At 45.6% G+C, this 25,638-nt stretch overlaps 1 protein-coding gene across 3 annotated transcripts in view; it reads right to left on the bottom strand.

The window, feature by feature from the left end:
* Window positions 1-3,230: 3,230 nt before the first annotated feature.
* Window positions 3,231-25,638, bottom strand: part of Sf3b1 (splicing factor 3b subunit 1) — a 39,303-nt gene continuing 16,895 nt past the window's right edge. For 2 of the 3 annotated variants that reach the window (XM_004871703.4, XM_004871704.4), the window contains 21 exons: window positions 25,454-25,533; window positions 24,283-24,453; window positions 20,802-21,039; window positions 19,711-19,923; window positions 19,266-19,387; window positions 16,837-17,034; window positions 16,640-16,741; window positions 15,972-16,151; window positions 14,959-15,045; window positions 14,575-14,845; window positions 14,150-14,295; window positions 13,905-14,051; window positions 13,634-13,759; window positions 12,815-13,036; window positions 12,240-12,422; window positions 12,044-12,155; window positions 10,467-10,587; window positions 9,952-10,083; window positions 8,379-8,651; window positions 5,655-5,871; window positions 3,231-5,411 (listed from right to left, as the gene is read on the bottom strand). In XM_004871703.4, coding sequence (XP_004871760.1) covers window positions 5,253-5,411; window positions 5,655-5,871; window positions 8,379-8,651; window positions 9,952-10,083; window positions 10,467-10,587; window positions 12,044-12,155; window positions 12,240-12,422; window positions 12,815-13,036; window positions 13,634-13,759; window positions 13,905-14,051; window positions 14,150-14,295; window positions 14,575-14,845; window positions 14,959-15,045; window positions 15,972-16,151; window positions 16,640-16,741; window positions 16,837-17,034; window positions 19,266-19,387; window positions 19,711-19,923; window positions 20,802-21,039; window positions 24,283-24,453; window positions 25,454-25,533 — 3,500 coding nt within the window. In that variant the 3' untranslated portion in view covers window positions 3,231-5,252. Of the gene's footprint in view, window positions 5,412-5,654; window positions 5,872-8,378; window positions 8,652-9,951; window positions 10,084-10,466; window positions 10,588-12,043; window positions 12,156-12,239; window positions 12,423-12,814; window positions 13,037-13,633; window positions 13,760-13,904; window positions 14,052-14,149; window positions 14,296-14,574; window positions 14,846-14,958; window positions 15,046-15,971; window positions 16,152-16,639; window positions 16,742-16,836; window positions 17,035-19,265; window positions 19,388-19,710; window positions 19,924-20,801; window positions 21,040-24,282; window positions 24,454-25,453; window positions 25,534-25,638 lie in introns of those variants that run through there. The other variant, XR_002391494.2, reaches the window with a different exon arrangement.

Here is a 25,638-nt window from a genome sequence, read left to right as displayed (position 1 = left end):
CAAACTCCTACCTCAGCCTTCGTATTATTTTTTAAATGTCTTTTTAAAAACAAAACAGTAAATCATTTGTGATGCCTTCAAGAATACCGCGGTGATAGAAGATGCCCTGCTCCCGCAATGAGGCCTGTCCAGCGTCGAGGGCTGCTTTCTCCTGAAACTGAAGGTCTGGTCACTGCCAGCCTGGGTTTCCCGAGCTCTGCTACCCCCTGCCGGGAGATGACAATACTGCAGCAAATTGTAGGCTCTGAACAGAACTGTCCCAGAACCGCGGTTACTAGGGTTTCCTCAGCGAGGGGAGGAAACAGGGTCTTCTCACACCTCGTGAATTAAGGCCAAAGAGCAGTCTGCCTCCCGGAAGGAGGGCGGGGTGGGGAGGGAAGGGGTGAAGGAGAATTAAGACGTGTTCTGTCCATGCGTCCGCTCCCCGCAAGGAATGTGATCATTAAATACTGCAAACGTGGACTAATGAAAATTAGAATTTTTAATTTTAATTATTTGCTTAAAAACATGCCTGCTTTCTTTGTGCTTGGAAGTTCCTGCACAACTCATTCACCATGCAGAAATGACCATCCGCAGTGCTTCAGCGCCCCCTGGGCAGCTCCTCAGGCCCAGAGGCCAAGGGGCCCAGCGTGGGGGAAGCGCAGGGCCAGGTGGACAGAAAGCCCACGCCCCCCGGGCAGCGCCGCCTGCATGCAGGGCACTGGGCAGGTGGGGCACAGGCAACAGCGGAGGGAGCTGCTGTGTAGCCGTCAGCTGAGCCCAGCGCCCTTGGCCGGGCCCTGGGCCCGGACACTCGGCTCCTTGCGAAAAAGGTAACTGCAGCCCTGAGTGAGCGGACACCCCAGGCACGCCAGTGACCAGGCCGAGAGCTCAGCCCACAGGAAGCGCCCAGCTGAGCGCCCATCAAGCAGTGCCCCAGGTGCTGGACGCCGCGCTCAGCCACAGAGTGCTCAACGGACAAGGCAGTTTTGCCTTTGCCTGGATGTGGATGCACCGAGATTAATTCGTGATCTCCCTATTATCTGCCACCCGCTTAGGGCCCGGCCCTCGCTGAGCTGCACCCTCCTTTTGAGCAGCGCCTCGACAAAGTTCGAGCGCCCCTGGAAACCAGTGGATTTTCTTCTTGCCTTTTACTCCACTCGCCCCCGACCTGTCAGTATGGGACTTCGTGGTGAGGAAACACCACGCTCAGAAAAAAGAGGGTCCAGGGCCGGGGATGTAGCTCAGTGGTTCCGCTGCCTGCCTCGCAAGCGCAAGGACCCGAGTTTGATCCCCGGTACCAAAAAAAAAAAAAAAGAAAGAAAAAAGAGGGTCCAGTTCTCAGAACCGTCCGCAGGGCCTGAATGCCAGCGTCTGTGGAGGAAGCTCGGGTCAGCGCAACCGCTGTCTCCTGCGCCCGCGAGCCTGGCACTGGCCTGGATTCCTCGGGCTTCCCTGCCTCGCGGGGGCGGGACTGTATCGCTCGCCTGCGACCAGCAAGCAGGAAGCCGTGAGCACCCTCCGGGCCAGCAGCAGGGTGGCCACCCAGCCCAAGCACGCGCTGCCAGCCCATCATCCCACAGCGCCAGTGACTGGGCACAGCGGCAGCCAGAGGCCTCATGCCTACAGGGCGCCTCCAGCGCTGGCCTGGCCAGCTGAAGGACAACTGGCTCCCATGGAGACGGAGCTTTCTCCCTTCGACCCCACGTCCACGGGCCAGTTCCCATACCCCTAAGCTCTTCCCCGTTTTATCACCGATCACTGCCACGCTGGGGTCAGAGGAGTTCCCTGGATGAGGACTTCCACATTCTAAGGTCCACATGAATCACAGGGATCTTTGGAAGATGCAGTTTCTCAGCTGGGCATGGTGGTACCGGCTATAATTTCAGCACTCGGGAGGCTGAGGCAGGGAGATCCCAAGTTTGAGCCCAACCCAGGCAACTCAGTTGTCTCGAAATTTCGAAAAATGAAAATTTAGAAAGGCCTGGGGGAGCAGCCCAGTACAAAGATGCCGGGTTCCATCCCCAGGACGTAAAATGAAATTGGGCTCCTCGTCGGTAGGGCAGGGTAGACCCTTCACGCTCCTCCACAGTTCGGCACGGCAGCAGCCTGACCTCGGCCACACTGCCAGCGGCAGTGAGCGAGCGCTTGGCACTGGACCCACCTCTCCTGGGGCACCGCCTCAGTGCCAAGCGACCCTGCCCTGGACCTGCACAGCTGATTTCCTCACCTGGGTCTGCCTGGCCCCAGGCAGCGCCGAAGCTGCTGCTGTCTTCCCAGCCAATGCCACGCGGACTCCACCGTCCGGTCCCGAGCTCCGGCCGTCTCTCACTGGTGAATTCAGGCCGACGACGCAGGCCGCGCCTCCCAGCCCCGCTCCTGCAGCTTGTCTTTCTCCCTGGCGCACTCTCCGGTGGCTGCAGCCTGGCCCTCCCCCCCACACACCCCCACCCGGCCGGGGCGCCTGCGTTTGCACCCGGAAGTAAGTAAAACCCTCCTCGAAGCAGCGTGAGTCAGACTAGTAGATGAAGTATTTATCTCCGTAGTTTCCAACATCTACAAGTGAACCGCTAAAAGTCAAGTCTGAGCCGGCTCTTCTAAAATGTCACCGATGGGCTATGACCTTGCCCCCGCCCATGGCTCCTGCCCCGCACGGCCGCACCCTCAGCCTCCTTCCCAACCCAGCTTCCGTGCGGCCCTGAGGTGGGAGAGGGTCTCTGTGCCCCCAGCACCCCACTGAGAGAGCGGCCCTCGGGAGCTGGACCCGCCTGGGGGGGGGTCTCCGTGTGCTCAGCGGGGTTTCTGGTCCTCCTGAGCCGCAACCGCTCTGGTTCTGGGCCCGTGGGTCTCCGTGGAGGGCGCTGGCCACAGCTGGGCCTGGGGAGGTGAGGGACGCCGCTCCTGCCCAACCCCAGGACGCCCGGGGCCTGCTGTTCTTTGGGCCACTTTAACCTCATCAGATTCAGGAGCGGCTGGAAACCGAAGAGCCAAACAATTGAACCTACACAGCTGCAATGATCTTTTCCGGTTTCTTATTTTATCAAGAAAAACATTTAGTTTTTTTTGGTACCAGGGATCAAACTCAGGACCTTGTGCTTGCGAGGCAGGCGTAGTGCCACTGAGCTAAATCCCCGGCCCCATTCTCTGGTTTTTTAACGTTAAGCTCCCTTGCTTGGTAAAGAACCCAAAGACTATTAAAATGGCACAACCAGGAAGAATGCAGTGCGGCAACAACAGAGTAACACGTGGTCTGCAGGACTTCAGATAGTTTTATTCATCGGTGGGACTTGATGCTCGCAGGGCACCGTACAACAAGTTTAAAAAACACAATATGAAAAAAATGAACAGCCAAAGAGATTAATTCCATCAGAGGGCAACGGCCCACAGAAAAACCAACAAAAGCCTACAGAAAAACCCACCCTCTGTCCCCATAAGAACATTTAATTTCTCTCTGCTTAAGTTTGGCTTTTAAGAAACATCAAAACAAAGTGCAAAAGAAAAGGTCTTTGAGAGTTAGAGCTTCGCATAGCCTCTTGCACCTACATCACAAAATGCTTCCCAGTCCGGTAAGGAGCACTCCGAGTAACCCAGCCTTTGGGGCCGCTGGTCCCGTTTTTAGGTCACAGCCTTCAATGTTATCCTCTCTACCCTCGAGCATGAGCCTCAGCACTAAGATATTCAGGGGCAGGGCCAGCTTCCTATTCCTACAGCCCGGGCCCAGCTACCTGTACCTATGTAAATACCTGGACTGGAAAGGTAATTAAGATTTCCCAAGGGTGGCTAAAACGCAGGCTTCGGCTTTGGCATCTAACTATACTCAATTCTCTTGATGAATGACTGAAGGTCACTGAAATCCACCACAGACAGCAAGATTTAATGCTGCACTGGGAGGGAGACAACTGCCCGAGAACTTCTAGGAACAGGAGGGGGGTTTGGAATCTGTTTGACTTGACTACACGATGACACACTGTGAGAAAGCTGCATCCCCTAGAGAAAAATAAAGTGGTACAGACCCGCCTAGGAACTGCCAACGCGCACCCATTCCGTAAAGCCAAATACAAGCCGCCACTCCTAGCGGGGGCTTCCCAAGCAGGGCTGTGGGTCCCTGGAAGCACAAACCCTCTCCCTCCCCACACGGTTTTTACCAACAGCGCAGGCAGGCAGACATGGACACCAGTTTCCTCCCCTTTACACCACTGTCATGAGGAGACAGAACCACCATGGGCGGGCCGTCAAAGGTCTAAAACCAAGAAACTTGGGCCATAAAATGAAATGAGGAAAATCTGAGAATATACTTGAAACATTTGCCAAAAACAATGAAGCCACACTGCCTGGTTCCTGTGGGCGTCGGCTGCACATGCAGGTGGGGCTGTCCCCTCCCACTGGGCCTGAGACCTCCAGCTGCTACCACCCCTGGGTGGCCATGGAGCCCAGTCTCCCCAGTTTCTGCCACCTGTGGGCCCAGGGGAAAGGGCCTCACCATGTCCAGCACAGTGGCTGGAGGCAACAGGCCCTTCCTGAAGGCATAGGTGAGCAGGGCTCAATGAAGACGGAGCCAAAGGCTGCCTCGCTTGGGCAGGAAGGATTTCGACTGGAACAGCTCCCTGCTTCCCAAACAGACCGGTCCGGGTTTGGCCAACTCCAGTCACTTCCTCCTAACACTGGGAGAAGCATTTTGGAGACAGGTGGAAGGTGCTAGGCGAGTGCAGTCCACAGCACTCAGACAGTTTCGCCAAGGAGCCCAGGGCTGGCTCAATAGCGGGCCGCCCAGAGTCACTGCTCGTCATCACCAACAGGACAACGCAATTTGACAAAAATGCCACCACTGTATGCAGCTCGTATGCTGCCAACTACTTTCCATAAACCAGGTGACAGAACGAATTAAGCCACTTTTTCTACACAAACCAATACTTTTATCAAAGCTCCGCATTTTACAATTCATGTTCAAAAAACACACACAAATTAGCATTTTGTACACAAATGTTTATTTCTCAATTAAACATTCCCTTTAAATACAAGGAATGAATTCTAAATCTTCATAAAGATGAATTAAAAATGAAATCCCTCCAGTATAGTACGTGTAATCATTGTGTTCTTGGTCGCTACTGGCATTTATTGTTTAACATCAGAAACAAAGACAGGTTATTTAAAAATCATGCTACTGGATTTCTAGTTCTTCCTCTAGGACCAGCTCTATACTGATCTGCAACGTTTAAAATTGTATATCACCAAATTGAAGCGAGTTTAAGGGTGAAACAGCTGTGCATGGGGCCCTACAAGATGTAGTCGAGTTCGTAGCGGATGTAGGTGTTCTTGTCGTCGTTGTAGATGCGGGGGTAGTGGGCGATGAGCGCGTCCTGGGAGCCGATGTAGATGGAGTTGTAGATCTTCCAGTACACATCCCGGACCTTCCGAGCCGGATGAAACAGACCCTGCAATAACCAGTGTGTCCATGATCTCAATGTTCCAGCACATACATGACCTCAAGACAACGAGCAGACCATAAAGACATAATCAAATACTTCCCTCTAAACCAAGAAAAAGAAGTTTAGCAAATGCACAAGAGCACAATGAGAAGGCGAATGAGCCCCGTACCGCCCAGCCCCCCACGGGACAGTCTGGCCCCCGACAGTGGGGACCAGGCCACAACCCTCCTCCCACGCCTCCTCACGCACCTGCAGGCAGTACTGCAGCATCCTGCATGGCCCGATGGCGACCCGGAGCCCCTCCAGCGCACCCATGACCGCCTGGATCACGTGGGGCGATGTCTCGAACACGTTGGGCCACACGTAGTTCAGCAGGTGATTCAGAGAATCCTCACAGCCAAAGCCATACACGCCCAGCGACATGTGCTGCACCACCGCACTGGCCGTCTGCCTGTGCACAAGGTCCCTGCAAAGAGGGGAGATGCCTTTGCTGCTGCAGCTGCTGTATGAGAAACACCCCTGCCTCTAGGAAGCACGCTGCTCACTCGGGTACGGGCCCTGGGACCCACCCTGGCACTGTGTGCCAAGTTCACCCTTAGATGACTAGGGTCCACGCCAGACCTTCTGCTTGGCTGACCCAAGCCTAAGGCTCAAAATAAGCTGTTTTCTAATTAACCTTCAAAAAGATGAACAAGAGCCCTGCACATTTTTTGGATTAATACACTACCAAAAGCTGGGTGTCATGGCGCACCCCAATAATTCCAGCACTCAGGAGGATGAGGCAGGAGGACCATTGAGAGTTGAGGACCAGCCTGAACTACACAGCAAGACCCTGTCTCAAAAAGCAACAAAAAAGCAAGCAACCAAAGAGGTCCATGTGACTCTTACAGATGAAGGTTCACAACACCTTACCTGAAACGCTATAAACTTGAAATCTTTTTTTGGTACTGGGGATCGAACTCAGCACCTTCCTTGCACTTGCCAGGCAGGCGCGATGCCACTGCTACATCCCCACTACTGTCTTTCATTGCAGTTCAGATACTAGCATACAATAAACAACTAAAAATTAAACCTCCTCTAGTGTAAATACAAAACTCCATTCAGAAACTTGATTCAGAGAGGAAAATCGATGAATTTTTTTCAAACCTACAGAAACAAAAACTCACCTCCTGTGTTACTGAACTTCTGTTGGTGCCCATCAATGAGTTACCAATCCCACGTTATTCTGAGGATGAGCACGGTACAACATTGGGGTGTGTAGTAGACAAAACGAGTCCGCACACGCCACCCTACAGTCAGTGGGAACAGCTCAGGGATGAGAAGAGCTCAGGGCCCACTAGCACCTGCACCTCCATCTGGTTCTCTCCGGGTACTGGGACGGCACCAGGGCAGCGGCCTCCCTCTGCACCATCGTGAAGCGGTATTTCTCACTGCACTGTCTCTCATGCTGTGATTCTGACAGTTACCCCTCAGCTTTCAGTACACCAAGCATCATCTGTGACCACAGGTCCCAGCATCGATGAACTGAAAGGCAGAGACCACCATGGGGACACAGGACAAACCCACCCCTCAGGCTCAGCCTGCTGCTCACAGGCCTACGGAGGCCAACGGGCAATGAAATGCAAAACAAAGCATGACCTTCAGTTCGTTGCCTGTTCTCCTTTATTCCCTACAGCCCTGGGTCCAATCTCTGCTCCGCAGCACACACCGGCACACACCGCCTGTGGCCATTCAGCCATTCAGAGTGGTGACAGAAGGTGGCTTAGCCCTAAACTGACTAACCTATCCACTCACCTTGAGACCCAGACCCAAGATGAGAGTGCTGCAGGGACCTTCGGCTCCCAAGGAGCACCGCAAGTCTCCAGTTACCGCCCTACACCTGCGGTCCCCAAAGCTGAGGCTGCCCAGGCAGACAGTTAGCTCCTGGTGGTCAAAGTGAAAAGGATGTCTCCAGAGCCATCTTGCAAAACCAGAACCAAAGTAAGGGCCCCAGGCCCCAGCCCACCCCAGCCACCGCTCAGAGCTTTTTCCACCGGGCCAGTCTGGTCTCCTTCACAGAGCCGAGCCCCTTATGTTCCCTGGCCCAGAGCCCATCCCTAACTGCCCGGTCACTGGCCTGTCCCCCACTGCCATGCCCTGAAGCACTCTTCTGCGACATGGGGAACCTGCCTGGGCGGGGACACCACTCAGGAGCACAGGAGCACCACACTGGCCCACGCTCCTCACCGAGAGATGTGCAGCAAGGTGCCTAGCTGCCTGGCCTGCACCCTGCCCTTCCCTGTCCCCCATGCCTGGGCACTCAGGAGCTCATGCTGTGTGTCTGTCCTCAAGGCAAAGGCAGGGACTCTGTCATGAAACTTGAGCAGCGCGGTGTCAGTGGTCACCATCTGAGCCACCAGGGCCTGGGACAGGAGCAGGATGGCTCTGCTGGACCATGCTCAGCAGTTCATGCTTTAAGGGAAATTTTGGCTTCACTTGCAGTAAGGGCTACAAGATCAGGACCACCAAGTACCTCATGCTCTAGTTACATCTGACTAATTTAAAGGAAAAGTCCATGGTTACTGCTTTCCAAATGTATTCTGAAACACTGCCAAGCAGGTGTGAACAGGGATTAAAACTGGAGGGAAAACTTGGAAGAGAAAACTACAACATCCATATTAAGACGTCATATCTACAGTTTTGTAAAAATCCAGGTTACTACCTTCTCTTCATTTGGGGGGTGAGGGGCGGCAGGGGATAGGGCCTCACAATGTAGTCCAGGCTGGCCTTAAACTACATAGCCCAGGATGGCTTCAAACTCAGAAAGATCCTCCTGCCTCAGCCTCCGGAGTGCTGGGATTAAAGGCATGCGCCACGCCTAAGAATTCTCTCTCTTCTAACAACATCACAACAAATAGGTCATCCGATAATTACTTTAATAAGTTCTAAAGTGAAAAAAGAATTATTTCCTTGCATTTAGCTCAAGTCACTTACCTATCCATTAAAGCATCTTCCAGTAACGGCGTCACGGCGTAAATGTAGTCTTTGCCCATTTCACCAATATATTCGAACAAGAAGGACAGAGACTTCAGCACCCCGTTCTGAACATTCAGCTCAGGAACTCTGTACTCGTTCATGAGGGCGGGGAGCACTGTGAAGGGGGAGCAGGTCTCGGCGACAATAGCTATGGCCACCGTCGTGCACACTCTGTTCTGCCTCTCCTGAACCTTGAGGTTGTTTAGGAGCGTGGCCAAGACATCGTGAGGGCTGGAAAGAAAAGAGTGTCGCAAACTATTCCATTCCAACTCACAGCTCTTTCAGGGGAAGCTTAAACATGGAAAGGAGTCTGGTAAATAATCACTAGGAACTCGGTAATTTTATGAAAAAAATGCAGTATTTTCAAGTCAGTAGCATTATTCAGTTTTAAAGACAAATGTGGATTAATTTTCAAATGTCATTTTCCGTCTTTAAATGTCCTAAACATTTAAGGCACCAAGTACACGTGTAAGGTAACTGTCTGGGAGGTCAGAAAAGACACTAAAGCTGACAAGATCAAGGGGCAGAGCAGCCAGAGCTCCAGCGTCAAGCGCAGGGCCCTGTCCCTCCCTCCACGCACAGCCCAGGAGGACACCGGGCAGCAGGCAGCTAGGTCCGCTGCTAACTTCATCATCCCAGCACCACTGAAACAAAAACAACTGTTAAAACACAGAAGAAAGAAGACTGCCTGTGTCTTGTGCGGTGGGGAGCTCTACCCAATTAATCTGACTTCTATTTCTTAGAAATATTTTCTCAAGTGACTAAGCTACACACATGTACAATGTCTCGTTTTCTGCATCACTATTCCACCTAGTTTGGTTCTGACAGAGAAGCAAATAAGCACAGATTATCTCATAAAGCTGTAATTGATTTAAATTTATGGACTAATCATAAAATGACTTTTTTTTTTCTTTTTTTTGAGGCAGGGTCTTTCTTTGTAGTTCAGGCAGGTCCTGAACTCACTATGTAGCCCAGGCTGGCCTCGAACTCCCAGTGATCCTCCTGCCTTAGCCTCCGGCGTGCTGGGATTACAGGTGTGCACCACCACCCCCGACTGAAAATGACTTTTAAAAAACACACAACAGGGCCAGGGATTTAGCTCAGTGGCATCGCTCCTGCCCCACAAGCGCAAAGTCTGGAGTTCAATACCGCAAAACAAACAAAACCAAACTAAAACAAACAAACAAAAAACCAGAACATCCTAATATGAGATACAAATTATGCTGTGATATTAAAAAACTGCCTTAATATTTTAAACAACAGCCTATAAGGACCAAAATTTTGAAGTTATTCAGAAAATGGGACTGTTTCCCTCCCTGAAAATGTGCAAAGTTGACTAATGGAAATTTTAAAGCCTTCCAAGTATTCTAATTAAATTTTTTAAATACTTTAAAATGTGTGAGGTCAATAGCTAAATGAAGCACTTTCTCAACTGCATTAATCATACTATGCGCCTCAGGAGATTTCTACATAAAAGTGATTCTCAAAACCACGAGGCTACTGCAACATAATAAAGAGGGGAAATACTCACCCAATGGCCTTTGCGATATAGCCAAATGTGTTGACCGTGGCTCTACGAATAGCTTTTTTGTGAGCTTTTAGGAGCTCTAAAAGCTCAAAGCAAATCCTCATCCACTCTCTTGCAGAAACATATTCAGCTCCCCTAATTGAAGAAATATGTATTTTTGTGATGTCACGGTTTTTGTACAAACCCGGGGCCGCTCACACATGCCAAGCGCTCTACCACTGACTCATATCTCTAGGCCCTCCAGAGATTTCAAAGGGTAAATGTGCAAATTCAGTTCCAAAAATATGACTATTAATTCATGCTAAACATTAAACAAGTTATTACTACTCCTCAAAAGGGTTGATGTAGTCAAAACTATACTGCCACTTCCCACTGCTGACTGAGCTGAAATGACTAAACCTATCAACACTGGATTCCCTGAATGGATACACAGTATTTGCAACACAGCAAATTTTGCTACCTCCATACAAACTGACTAAATGTGAGCCTTCATAAAAATGGTTAGGCCGCCTGCTTACCTGTCAGCAATACGTCCAACAAGGTCGATGCAGTTCTCTTGCACTTTCTCATGCCTGTTCTTCAAGATGGGAGTGAGCCTGGGCAGCAGATCCTTAATTGGCGGGGTCATCTTGTGCATACCTATATAAGAGAAGTCAGCCCTGCAGTCAGCACTGGACAGCAACCTCCACATGCTCATTCTGCCTTTTACTCCGTAACAAAATGTGACTAGGCACAGATAGAAACTTACAGCTGCCTAAGGAAAGAGAAAGCCCCAGATTCTGACTAGACTCAGAACTTTTTTTAACTTTTTATTAAAAATTTCTGATTATGCATAAAAATGAAAGAAATCAGTGAAGTGATTTAAAGAATGATGGGTACTCAGTAACAAAAAAAAGGTTTTCTTTGGTTCTGAAATGTACTTGTACACTAACATGTAATTATGGGGACAGCTTATGTTCCGGCCATACACAACAATGTAAGCCAGAGGTAGACATGTAAATTAAAGCAAAATTGTCCAGAAAGGGCCCCCTTACCCTTTAACTGCAAAACATACAGAGCTCCAGTCTCCCTGCAATGCAGGGCATACTTGGATGGGATTTACACCTACGAAGAGAGAAGAAAGGAGGCAGCTGGCAGAGGCTCTTGCTCTAACTAGAAGTGCTCGCTCTGCTCTCTCGAGGGCTTTTCCTGTGTTTCCCTGCAAACAGCCTGGCTCACAACTTCCTGCAAAGCAGTGCCCCAAGAGTGGCCAACTAACTAATTCTGGAAAGTTGCTACCATTCTAGTAGACACGACTGGGCTGAATTGGGAATTGTATGTAAATGCAACCAAAGATCCATATACATTACATAAATGCTCCTTACTATAAATAAAGTAAGAAAAACAGTAGCTACCACAACTGGCTATTTTGACCTCTTGTGAGGGTTTCTTCTGACCAAGGAGTTACTTCAGATAGCACTTATGCTCAATTACAGTGAGATTAAATACAAGAAATCATCTCTTTGCTTTGCATATCATAATCTACATTTTCATACTTCCCTAAAACAAAAAGCTTTGTTCTCCAGATCCAAAATTATTTATAATATACTTTTATTTTTACTTTGGGTTAGAAAACTGGACAGGTTTAAAGACTTGGATATAAAAAGACCAGATAATGACTTTATCAATACACTTTTCTTCCTAATTATATTCCTAGAACAGCAATTAAAAAAATCTGTGGAATAAGTATCTGCAATTTCATTCTAAAACTAAATGAAAGCTCCAGGGCCTGCCTCCCCCAAGAACATGATAGAACATTCCTCAGCAGATTCACTCCTTCCATGAGTCCCTCTCCCATGACGTCAAAGCTCTGAACTGTGACTGCCTCCTTACCTCTCACAGCTCCCAAACATGCCCCTTTTTTCTGTAAAGTATAAGACGGGTTTAAGAATGTATGATTTTTGTGGCTGCTTCTGACTTAACTACAATCCTGAAGTGCTTTTTTACAAAGGTAATAAAAATCACCCAACTCCTAAATATAATTCTATATTTTACTTTCAAAAATACAGAAGTAATTAAAAAAAAAAAATTCTTACATGACCAGCAAATTCCATACCTATTACATTTACAATAGCCTTCAGGGCTCCAAGAATGCTGCCCAATACTTCGGGATACTCTTCACCCAAATATTCATACAGCACAACACCCAAGTGCCCCATCAACTTTTCCTATAACCGAAGAGAAATGTTAAAACGTCACTATTTATGTCAGGCTGCTCAGAGAAGAAGTAGGAACATGGTAGGAAAGCTCACCTCCTGACAAGTCTTCATGACCACAGCAGTACGAGAGATCAAATCCGCTGCCTGCTGCCTGACTTTGGCAGATTTGTTGTTTAAACGCCACAGAACTGTACCGCAGATCTGAGGCAAGTACGGTTTGACTCGTTTCCCAAGTGCATTGACCACTGTGCCAAAGCCATTCAACATCACAGAGTCCTACAAAAGAAGAGCAAAGTTGTATTTTAAAAAAATCAGAGAGGGCTGGGGATTTGGCAATGTGTCTGCCTCACAAGTGCAAGGTCCTGAGTTTGATCCCTGGTAGCCCCCCCCCCCCAAAAAAAAAGGAAAAAAAAAAAAAAAAAGAACCAGAACTGTTTCTTCGCAACTGACAAGTAATACAGAGCAATATTCAACTTCTTCCAACCACCCAATTTTTTTTTTTAAACATCAAATCCAAAACGTGGGGCAAAAGAACATTTGATAAACAACCGAGAACATACATGTTTTTAAAATTATTCCCAATTTAATTACTTTTTAGGGAAATTTACTTTAAATTTGTAGGTTTTTCTACAGATATGAAAGTCATGGCAATATGCCATACTAATTACCTCTGTTGTCTGTTCTTGGAAAGCATAAAGAATACCATCAATCAGTTGTTCTTCAAGTTTGTGATCAATATCGGCTGCTCCCAGGTTGCCCATAATTTTCTCAATTGTTTCCATCACCATTTTTCGGTACTGCTCAGCTTCATCTTTCAGATCGTCCACAATCCTGGATATGATTTCTGCCGCACCTACTTTGTTTGCTAACTCCACAGTGGTATCAACTAACTACAGGGGCAAAACAAAGACCTTTAAATCGATGGCTTCCCCAAAGAAGTTAAATAACATCATGAAAACCTAATATTCTACACGTACTGCTTGGCTAGTGAACATGTTGAGAAAGGAAAATTTCTAATTAGCAAACTTTAAGAAAAAGCGACTAGAAAATTTAAATGAGCCTAGGACAAGCTGAGAGAACACTGAACTGACGAAGACATGGACTCTGCAGGCCACAGCAGTGTACACCTGCAAGCCCAGCTACTCAGCATCATGGGCAGGAGGATGGCAAGGTGACCCCAGCCTCTAGACAATTCAGTAGGACTCCTATCTCAAAACAAATTTTTTAAAAGGCTGGGATATAGTTCATTGACAGAACACTTGCTCACCACCCTGGGGGGTTCACTGTCCAGTGCCATCAAAAAATAAGCAAAATAAATAAAAATCAATTCCCATTTGAGTACTTATTCTATATGTAAAATCAAATGAAAGTTAACTACATGATGAAAACCCAATTCCTGTCACAGTCAAACATATACAAATGGTGAGATAATGGAAGAGAAGTTAGTGAAAATCATCTAAAAACATTTGTTAACAACAAAACTTTACCTGTCGGTAATTTCTTCTATCCAAAGCCATTCTGTGCTGCCAGAAGTGTTTAAAGAAAGGAGGAAGAATCTCTGTTTTAATGTAGTTTGCTTCTACACCATCTGTTCCACAACACTGTTTTACTACCTAAAGGTCAAAACCAGGAATCAAACACAGTACTGATATGACATACTAATGAAACTAAAATTTAAAAAGTACAATTCTCTTTGTATCATGAAACAAACCCAGTTGAGCTGAAGTTAACAAATATGTAACAACGTGGAACAATTACCTTCAGCACGATTTTCTTCATTTCTTCATCGGGAGACTGGAATTCTCGAATAAGGATTAACATCACTTCTCGGGTATAGTAGTTGGCATATTCTGCATCCATGAGAGGGATAAGATACCCAATAGCCTTTAAGAAAGCAGCCAAACCCTGTTTTCCAATTTAAAAAAAAAATCAGAAAATCAGATTTGTGCTGCCTTAACGCTAATGGTTAGAAATTCGAGCTCGGCATGTGGCTGGCGTCTCACCTTTCCTCGGTGCTGGCGGATACCCTTCCACAGGGGCTTCAGCACTGAATCAAAAGATTCGATACCATAAGGAGTCGCTGCTTCAGCCAAGGCAGCAATGGCCAGCGCACTGATGGTCCGAACTTTCTGCTGCTCATCCACGAGACCTATGAAACCAAACACAGGCTTTATCTAGGTACTAAAACACTACCTGGTCTCCACAGTCTCAACCAGACTCTAGCAGTTACACCTAACCATTTAGGCAGACTGCAGAATCTACTCACACGAGATAAAACTGGGCAGAAAACAGTAGGAGCCAGTCTGTGGACAATATCACAAACCCTATTATAAAAATATAAGGTGTCTGTGTAGTTAAGCCCATCCACTTATCTCCCTAATTCCACAGCCCAAATTTCAGGACAACCATCTTAGAAAAGACAACTCACCATGCTCAATGATTTCAACTAAGCTTCTGAGATGTGGCAGGATGGCACAGCCCATGAGAATAGCTATCTGCTGTACAATCTTAATACCCGTGTGTCTGGCTTGCCAAGACTTCTTGCTTTTGCACACAGCTTTTAAGAATGGCAATAAGGAAGGAATGCCGAGGGCCGAGGCTACAACAGCAAAGGCTCGAGCTGTCGTGTTACGGACGTACTCGTCCATGTTGTCTATGTCAGGTCTCATGGTGGAGATCATAGTAGCCAGACCAGCAGCCTAAGGGGAAAAGAGAAAAGCTCCTAATATCACCTTTCAGCCATGACTTTCTATACTCAAATAATCCCATCAATAGATTCAATCTCTCTTCCCTAGAAACTGCATGTGAATACCTTTGCCAAATTAGAAATGATCTCTCGGCCTTCCACTCTGGCATAGTAATCTTCATCAATTAACAGCGGTTCAATGACCACAAGAATCTGAAAAATAAAAAACAAAGAGGAGCAGCTAATCTTTCACATCAATTACTGATGTCACATTCAGGCAAAAAAGAAATGTAAAGTTACCAGGACTCTGTTAATCAAGGGAGAAATTAAAAATTTTCAATTATATAATGTCAAACCCCTGATACAAATGAAAATTTGAGTGAACTGTTAACCACACAGACCAACAAACATTTAGCACTTTTTAAACAGAAAACAGGCATGGTGGTGCATACCTGTAATCCCAGCTACTGGACAGACCAAGGGAGGATTGTAATCTCTAGGCCTGCACTTTCAACTTGGTGAGGCCTTATTTATCTAGGCCTGCACTTTCAACTTGGTGAGGCCTTATCTCAAAATAAAATTTTAAAAGGGGACTTGCCTAGCATTGTTAGTTTTGTCTGTCTTTTTTGGTACCGGGGATTGAACTCAGGACCTTGCACTTTTGAGGCAGGCTGCAGAACCACTGAGCTAAATCCCCGGCCCTTGCCTAGCATTTGTGAAGCCTAGGGTTCAATCCTCAGCGAAGAAAGAAAAACAATTTACAACTGCTATTACCAAGACAGTTCCTATTCTCATCCCAATGTCAGTAAAAAATATGAACAAAAAATATGAACTTATTATGGTAAAAATGGCAGAAAGACACATCTACATAAACCTGCATTTGTACATGTGATGTTTGTGTCTGCAGACAAGTAAACTTAACCCTGGTCCACTGAGCACTTTGCAGTGAAGTGCAGGGGTGAACTTTCCTTTCTACTGTGAATGTACAGAATGTGCTTATTTAAAAGAATTTTTAAATTTCAGGAATACAGAAACTGGTCAAAAAAATCAAATTCCTAAATTCCTTCTATATTAAAAACTAAAACCATTAGAGACAACACTTAAGACAAAAAACAAACAAAAAATACTTGACAACAAACCTTGTGCACATACGGCCGTACTAAGTCATCTAGTTTGTACAATATCCTATCAATGACTTTCACAAGCAAATGGCGCTCCTGGTCCTCAAGTGTAGGAGACATCAGCAGGGGAAGAATCTGATTAAACAGAGGCCCAGCTCCAAACTCCCTCGCTTTATCAGTGATCTGGCGCAATGCAGCCTGAGGAAAAACAGTGAAGGGAGAAAATTCTTTGCAATCAAGCATCTGTGAAAGAGCAAATTACTCCAGGAAGATTCTGAGTAACTTCATATTTCAATGTATACTTTGGCAGACACTTTACACAGCAGCACGAGGACTCCAGAGTTAGAACCACGTGACAAAGGGGCAGCTGAGCACTGCGGGACACAGTGTCTACAATATACCTAACATCCTTCACAGGACCGGCCAGCTTTATGTCATGCACAGTGCTAACACAATTCCTCACAGAATCCACTCATTACTTTCAAGCCTTACACATACTGGCCTCAAAAACAAATATAAGAGTTTTCTTTTTCTGTATCCTTAGTAGTACAAAATTTTTGATACAGAAAACTAAACCTTCATACTATCTTATCTTTCCCTGATCCCATGCCCTTGATAAAGATTAAGAGAACTTAAAATTTCCAAACAAAAATATAACCAACATAATGACTTAAGCTGATACTTGCCTTTCTCATTGGAGGTGTTCCATTCTTAATCTTTAAAAGTAGCTTCATTATTTTTCTCTCTTTTTGCTCTTCTGGACTAAGTGTTGATTCATCAACATCAACCTACAGTAAAAAAAAAAAAAATTTTAAAGGTATGTAAAGATGCTATAATTTTAACTCTCAAAATACAGTAATTCATTTTTCCTATTATCACTTACCAAGAGTTTATCAAAGTACTGAATATCATCAGGTTTTAAAAATGGAAGATTTCCAGAAGGCTGGTCATTGACACTTTTCATAGTTCTGTCTTCTGTCTGCATGTGGAAACCAGTCATTCCACCTAATGGTGTTGGAGTTGCTGTCAGCTTCCGGGCCGGGGTTCGAATGGGAACATAACCAGCTGGAGGTGGAAGTACCTAACAGAGTTGAAACACAGTTTTGCATTTTCTTGACTTTATAAATTGCAGAACGTAACGAGTAGTATTTATACTTAAAACAGTTTACAGCTTATTCTCTAGGAAATGTTTTAACTACCTGAAGAAAAAACACCTATCCTATTGTTCTACCTTAATCAGAAGTTTAAAATATTTATGAGAAATATTCATACTCCTTATCTGCTAGTTAGAATTTAAGTATATAAGGAGTGTGGGGAAATATGGAAATATATGTGGCAGGCCTATAAAATTCTGATCATTTTAAAACAATCTGTACAAACATGTTGGTAACCCACCATGACAAATTAAAATTTGAAAATTATAAAGCCGGAATCAGTGATTTCCAAAACAGCTCTATTAGAGAAAATAAAATGTATAAGTTGGGCCGGGGATTTAGCTCAGTGGTTCCGCAGCCCACCTTGCAAGCGCAAGGACCAGAGTTCGATCCCTGGTCCCCCCCCCCCCGCAAAAATGTATAAGTATTCATATAAATAGAAATAAACTTACATGGTGCAAATAATGTGTAAAGGTTACATGTTTTAGTAATAAAATGAACACTGACATAAGCTACTGTACTAAAGACAAATCTGTATGTAAGTCGGAAATTCTAGAAGAGATAAATGCATAAACTAAAACCAAAATATTTATCAAAGGCTCGTAAAACACACATCACCTAATTAAACTGTTTGCAAAACAAGAAATTTTTTTTTTTTGTACGGAGCATTGAACCCAGGCCCTTGCGCTTGCACAGCAGGGGGCGAAACCACTGAGCTAAATCCCCAGCAATAATGAGGAATTTTTATAAAAATGTGGGGTAAAAACCAAATAAATAAATAAGAAAGAATTTGTTAAAAAGTTGGTAGGAGACTTTTTTAAAAATACAACTTCTTGGGCCGCGGATTTAGCTCAGTGGTTTCACCACTTGCTGCGCAAGCGCAAGGACCCGAGTTCGCTTCCTGGTACAAAAAAAAAAAAAAAAAAAAAACTTCTTGTTCTTGGGCAGGTCAATACGCCTAAGCAGGTGTTCTCCAATGAGCTTGAACTGTAGTGTCTAAAAATTCAACTACAGGGCCGGGGATTTAGCTCAGTGGTTTTGCCGCCTGCTACACAAGCGCAAAGACCCAAGTTTGAGCCCCAGTACCAAAAAATAAAAATAAAAAATAAATAAAACAATAAAAATTCAACTAGATCTAAGATTGCACTGTATTAAATATATATTGATGCTCTCTGTGTTGTGTCACCCTTTCTGTGCTGCTAGTCCGTACTGTGTCAGCATGGACCACTGACTAAGCTTTCTGAATAAACTGGAATTTATTCTCTGGGAGGCTGATGAAATCAGTGTCAATTACAGCAGCACCAGTCCACATTAAGAACTTTCAAGTCTAGGGCCGGGGATTTAGCTCAGTGGTTCTGGTGCCTGCCTCGAAAGCTCAAGGCCCCGAGTTCAATTCCTGGTACCAAAAAAAAAAAAGGAATTTCAAGTCTACTGTTTTTCAGCATTTACTTTGAAGAATTTTACTCATCAGTAGAGTTCACTAGAGAGAATTGTTCTTCCTACTGATACTAAAGCAATCAGTGACTACAACTGAAGAAGATACCCGGGCAGTATTCGTTAGGCTGTCTATACCCATAACGCTGTGTGGAGGTTCACAGTTTGAAAGCATATAATCACATCTGAAACAAACACTAGCACACACCTAACTGGAGAGGGGACAGGTACACACTGCGAACTATGAAAAAGCAGTGGTCACTGGAAAGACCAGACAGATGACAGGCTCCAGTCTTGGCTGTAACACTAGCTATATAACCAGAGAACCTTCATCAGCAAATATCCCCAGAGTGCCAGGTACTGAGAAAATTACAATTCAAACAACCTTCAGGGCTGAGAACATGGTTCACTGGCCCTTGCCTGGAGGCCCTGGTAAATGAAGCAAGCTATTCCACACTGCTAATGTGGAGGCTCCCCAAGGATGGCCCATACAATACCAGAAGTCCTTGAGATTTTTCACTTTCAAAAACTAGTAGATGCTTCACACTACTCATTTCATCTCTACTATTTTCTGGAATAGCTGAAACACATTTGGAAATACCTAAAGTATGGAGTGGCATTAGTAAATATGAGCAAGACCAATACACACTTGTACGTCAATTTTTTCAACAAAACTGAAAATTCATATCATCAATATCACCACACTGATATTCACTGGGACTACCTTGTATCCTTCTGGGAACATAGCATCCAATTCTTCATCAGAGAGTGGGCGGTTTCGCTCATCAATTTCTCTCTCCCACCTCCAAGCCTGAAGCTGTTCAGGGGTCATACTCATAATGTGACCTACCAAAACAACAAATGTCTGTAACAATTTACAGTATAAGGTACAGGTACTTGTGATATAACACAAGATCAACCCTAATATTTAATCACTTTCATTTTACAAATGCAAACTAAGACTAATTCTATGTTCTCTTATTCTTGTTAAAAGCTGTCATTGGGCCAGGGATTTAGCTCAGTGGCACCACGCCTGCCATGCAACCGCAAGGTCCTGAGTTCGATCCCCAGTATCAAAAAAACAAAAGCTGTCATTAATGGCATGCAGAAAACCACAAAGAAAAATTTCCAGGAGGAAACACCATTACTTGCAATGAGAGAGTTTCTACCTGGAGTTGGGGTGGCCATGTTCATGGCTGGGGTGCCAATGGGCGTCTTTCCAGGGGTCAGAACAGGAGTGCTTCCACCCATCTGACTGGCCGGGGTCTCATCCCATCGGGACTTTCTTTTACTGGCTCCAGGAGTCGGGGTCTCTCCAATTGAATCTCCACCTCGATCTGTTCGAGGAGTCTCAGCCCATCCACTTCCGTGCCCGGGAGTATCTTCAAAGAGAAAGGGCCAGAAAGACCAGTGTTAACCACTGTTAAAACAACATTGTTTACTTTCAGTTACACATCCAACCTCCCACATTCAGAAGCAGGGTATTCTTAAAACAGGGACACATTTAAAATTTTAATATTACCATTTGTCCTATTTTTTGTGTTGCTTTTCCACTGATTACAAAAACACATATGTATTGTTAACAGGAAAACAAAGTTATTTTTTCCCAATCATAAGATCACTATACAGAGGGAGGCACTCTTTGTGTCTTAAGCCACATTCTGCACTTCTGCACACAAATGGGAGAACTCTGCATGGATGATTCTGCACTGCCTCGTCCAGTGCACTGGTGCACTCCCCACGCCACTAACAAGTCTGCAAAACCGTCAAACAGCATATTCTACTACTCAATCTTAATTTGACACCGCTATCCTTGTAAACAGTTTGTGAAACTTATAATCATCTACACAAAAGACAAGCGCTTCGGCAAATTCAGCAACAGAACCTAGAAACAGAGGTTACCAGAAAATGAAGGGGGAAGAATGGGCGGCTCAGCAGATGCAGAATTTCACTGGGTAAGGAGAAGGTCCTAGAAACGAACACTGGGGGTGGGTGCACAACACAGAGGGGACTGTGGGTAAAAACAATTACCGCACTAACTGCTATGCCCGGTATATTTAACCACAATGAAAAACAAAAGGTTATGATCTACAGACTAACTTCTCCTAAAATTCCTCATGAAATACACCTTAAACCTCTTCGAGAAGGGGAAAAAATGAGGCCTATAATCTGCTCAGCTCTGTCTCCCGGCAGCTGGCTACACTGCCTAGGTCAGTCCTGCACCCTCACAGGCATCCCGACTCCCAGACTCCCAACATACCTCTCTCAGTTTTGGGGGTCTCGTCCCATCTGTTTTTACGAGCGCTAGAAGTCGCGCCTCCATGGCCCGGGGTCGCATGGCCAGGTGTGTCGCCTCGGCCAGGAGTAGCAGCTCCGGCAGGTGTGTGACTTGGCGTGGGATCCCAAATTTTTGAGCCAGGGGTTGCTCCAGGGGTTTCGCTTCCTTTTGCACGACCTGGTGTCTCATCCCATCTTAAAGATGGGGTATGCCCAGGGGTCTAAACAGAGGCAAAAAAATTATTTCATACACCTACACAACCAGAGAAATACCTGTATCTGTTAAACAAAAACATTAAACAAATTAATGTTTTTACTTCTAGTCTCTATACAATCCTTCTGCTTAAAAGACATTCTTCTTAACACACATATTTTACGATCAAAGATACAAGTTTTAATACAGAAGTGAAAAAAAAGTCCTAGATTAAAAAAAAAAATGGGTATGAATCCTGGATATGCCACTAATATCTGCCTTAGGGAGAAAAAAAAAACTCTAAAGTTTTTCTATCTAGACCAGCAATGGAAGACATCCAGCTTCAATTACAGCAGCACTTCTCAACCTGAGGCTCCAACACACACCATTTAATAAGGGAGAAGGGATCCATTCATTCTAGGAAACACTTTTTATAGTTGTCCAATTGTGTGTGTTCAATAAATAACCATGCTTTGGATTGTCCAGACAACCTTTCAACCACCTCCTACCACAGGATTTCTTGAGAGAACTTTGTGTTTATCACCACACCTGTGCCAAGTGATACCGACACAAGTGGTGCTGGGAGACTGGTGGAGAAAAGCTCAGAGGTGGGCGTAAGGAACGTGCAAGGCACACAGCAGTTTGAGCAGACTGGAAGGTGACTGACGAAGTGTGTCAGTGTGTGATACAAAAGAATCTCCACAGTACACACAGTATCACTGTAAAGCAGATGATTTAGTATAAGCAAATCAAAATTCAGAATTAGACGCTATCCCTTAAGTAGTAAACAGGATTTACCACACTTTATGTATTTGTTTTAAAGTTGGATGCTCTTACAGACCATTGGTGGTGAACCCATGGCACACATGCCACAGCCAGCTGTTTGTTGTCACTGAAAGATCTAAAAGGTTCGCCATCATTATTATAGACCCAAGAACTCTACCTTGCTATCAGTTTGCAAAATACCATAAAAAACTAAGACTATGTTACTCAAGGTTGGGAAATTATGGATTAGGTAAGACCATAAACTGTTCAAACAGTTAATTTTGGCACTTGCCTCTGCTACTGGATTAGAGGAAAGGAGGGAATAAATCCTTCCTATTATGCATTGTTACCTCACAGCCACAACCAGAGTAAAGTTATGGTAACTGGGCAGCACGAAAGAAAACATGGTCTGACTTTCTAAAGCTCTAACAGGAAAGACTACGTCTTTTATTGTTGTTGTTGCTTGCTTTTTGTTTTTTGAAACAGCGTCTCACTATGTAGCTCAGGGTGGCCCTGAACTCAGCATATAGCCCAGGCTAGCCTCATACTCATAGGAATTCTCCTGCCTCAGCCTCCTGAGTGATAGGATTATAGGTACACTATGCCCAACTAATAAACTATTACATGTGGTTATCGTAATAATACAGTTAAACAATTACCAGCACAAGTTTATCTCGGTTTTTAAAACAGCACTGAATGCCGGCCACATGACTGAAGTTAGTAATTCACTACATTCAGCAGCACCCAGTTCTCATACGGATCAAATGGGGACTGAGATGTGTGACAAGGACATATTAGGGTTAACACAGCCCAATTCTGGGAGCAGGAAAACTGCCACTGTCTAATAGACCTTTTCTCACATGTAAATAAATCTGCATTAGTACTGACTAGAGCTAATACTGATTTAGACTGTGGTGGGAGAGACAAAGTCACACAGACCCTGATTATATTCACAGGTGACATCAACGACAGGTGCTGGCAGAAGGAATGGGGTGAGGAGAGCAGGTGAGGAGGGCCCGGATTGGCTAGGAAAGTCCAATGGCTCGCAGGGGAATGGAGCGCTAAGTACAGACAACTGGCCAATACTTTGTTCGAGAAACAACTGGTTTTAAAATGCTATTAAAACATCCAAGCAAGCATGTCAGGGTTGACAGACAGACAAGTCTGAGGAACAGAGCAGGAGGGCAGATTCCACAGCCTGGGAGTTGTCTTCCGCAGTCAGCGCAGAGACAGAAATGAGGTCCTAGGGAGGGAGTGCACACGGACGAGAGCCCCAAGGGCTGAGCGCCAGAGCACCCCAAAGCCCAGCGCTGCAGAAGAGGACCAGACAAACAAGAGCAAGGAGAGCAGCCAGGAAGGAGGGGGAGAGAGACTTAGGCCAGAGGCCGAGCAAGTAAAGGGCGTCCAGGAACACACGATGAGTGCTGAGTAGCAGGAGGGCTGAGCAGAAAGCAGACTTCTGGACTAAGCAACGAAAGTCCAGTGACCTCCAGGAGCTGCACAGGGAGAGTGAGGCCTAGATAAGCAGACAGCAGCCAGACAGCACACGCTGAGCATTTCCTGGTGTAGACAGAACAGGGTGGGAGCAGGAAGAGGACTCGAGCATCAAAGAGTGTTTCTGCCGAATGCCGCTTTTCCTTTAAAGAAAATGAATGGTCCCATGCAAGAGGGGCAGGAGAGTAGAACAGACACAGGCACACTGGGGACACAGAAGAGCTGTCTACTCGGGGAGAAATGGGGAGCAAAGTCATCAACTAAAGCTGAAGTGCTAAGGAGGGACAGCAGGTGTGACACGGGGCGGAGACGTCCTCTGGCTGGGAGGAGAACAGCGTCCTGCTTAGTGGCTGCAGTGCTTCTGTTCAGGGTGATGAAAAGTTCTGAAGAACAGCAGTGACAGATGGTCACACAACACTGACAGTGATTAATGCCACTTAATGGTTAAAGCGGCAGATTTTATGTAACATATATTTTGCCACAATAAATTTCTTTTTTTTAAAAAAAAGATTCCTCTGAGAGGGTAAAATAATACAGAGGAGTGTGACCTATTATCTATTTGCCAGCTGTGATGGGAGGCTTCCATTACCCACTAGAAAATGAGGAAGGCCACTACTTCGTGCTCAGCCTACACGAGGCAGCAAGGCCATGGGTTCAAAATGGTCCCGGGTGCGGACTGAGCCACCCCACCCATCCTGCGGAGGCGTGGCAGCTCTAACCCTGGTACAAGGCTGCATCTGGTGACAGGCCTGAGGGGAGGAGAGGGTGAAATGCAGTCCCCCAGTGGGACCTATTCTGGAATTACCAGTAGAGAGACACTTGAGGACACAGTGACACAATCACAGAGCTCCTGAAGCCAGAGGCCAGCCCTGAGGCACGCAGACCTGGACTTCGAACCTCCATACTGTGAGAAAATATCGTTCGGTCATTTAAGCCACCCAAGCACAGTAATAAATCCCATCACAGAGAAGAAATGTTTCAGCGATAGCAATAAAACATCAAAAGCAATCACCTCTGCCTGGTCCCAACTGGACAGCTTTTTGGGAGTGGCACCAGGAGTCTGGTCAGCAGTCTGATCCCAGCGCCGCTTTCGCTTTGAGGGAGGCTGGGACGCTGCCGCGCCATTGACGACTTTCAGCTCTCCAGCTTTAGCTTTCTCTGCTAGCTGTTGCCTAATTTCTCTCTGAAAAACATTTGGAAAAGCAGAAAATATTTACCTTTAAAATGCTTCCCACAAGCTTAAATATCACATTCCTTCTCTTATATGAGAAACCCAGAGTAAAGATAAAGAGCAAAATACAAGACGGATTACAGGAAGGAGGGAGACAGATCGTTCTCAAAGGGAAAGGGGGCCCCAAGATGGGGGCGAGGGGGGACAATGGAAGAACAAAGGAATTAAGGTGTGTTATGTACAGGTACCAGCCCCACACAAGGCATACAAACATCACGTACCCCACACAGGTACTGATAGACTAAAATAACAAAAAATGCTATAAAATTAAAAACAAAGAAAATTATACACCTAACAATAGTAAAAATAAATGAAATGCTTTCAGGGAGGGGTGCACAGCTCAGTGGTACAGAGTTTGCCTACTATGCCTGAGGGCTTGGGTTCAATCCCAACACCGGGGAAAACATGTTTCCAGGATGTTTTGATGTCGTTCACAGCATCATTTCCACTTACTGCCTTGCTTTATACTCCCCTCACTTTACTATGTCACTGGTGGTCCCATTTATTAGTTTCACTTTTCTGTATTTCTAGTTTCACACACAGAATTTTTTTAAAAAGGAATAACGTCTGCAGGCCAAAAGGATTTACTCAGAATTTCCAACCACATGCAGAATGTATCCTACAAAAGATTCTTTAAAGAATAGCGTGACCATTCAACTCTTCCCTACCACAACAGCCTTGGGAGCACACCATTAATCCTCCAAAGACTTGCCCACTGTCAGACAGATACATTCACACCCCTAAAGGGTCCTGGGCTACAAGAGGACTAGGAAGTTTCATTTTATAGGACTCAGAATTTGGAAAAAAGGTTCTTCCTCGACTTCATTTTTATTAATACTATTAAAACATTACTTGCATAGCAAATAGCAAAAAGAAAAAATTTCTTAGAAGTCTCTCAATTTCAACTTTCTTTACGTTCTTTCACAACCATTAAAACGACAGGTTCACACACCTCTTCCTTAGTCAAGTGCTGTTCTCGCATTACATCCATGTAAGTCCGAGCGTTCATTTTAGGGTCAGGGGTCTTCCCTCCTGCAGAAAAGAACAGCAACAGGACAAGGGCACGATAAATAAAAGGAAATCAGGTTCACCTGACTTCTCTCCCCTGCTCTAATATTGTTATTTGATAATCATTTA

Source organism: Heterocephalus glaber, unplaced genomic scaffold (genome assembly GCF_053883595.1).
Source record: "Heterocephalus glaber isolate CG9 unplaced genomic scaffold, H.glaber_assembly_v1.0 deba00001743, whole genome shotgun sequence".
NCBI lineage: Eukaryota > Metazoa > Chordata > Mammalia > Rodentia > Bathyergidae > Heterocephalus > Heterocephalus glaber.
Note: the sequence above shows the minus strand (reverse complement) of the source record. Positions and strands in the feature narration are given on the sequence as shown.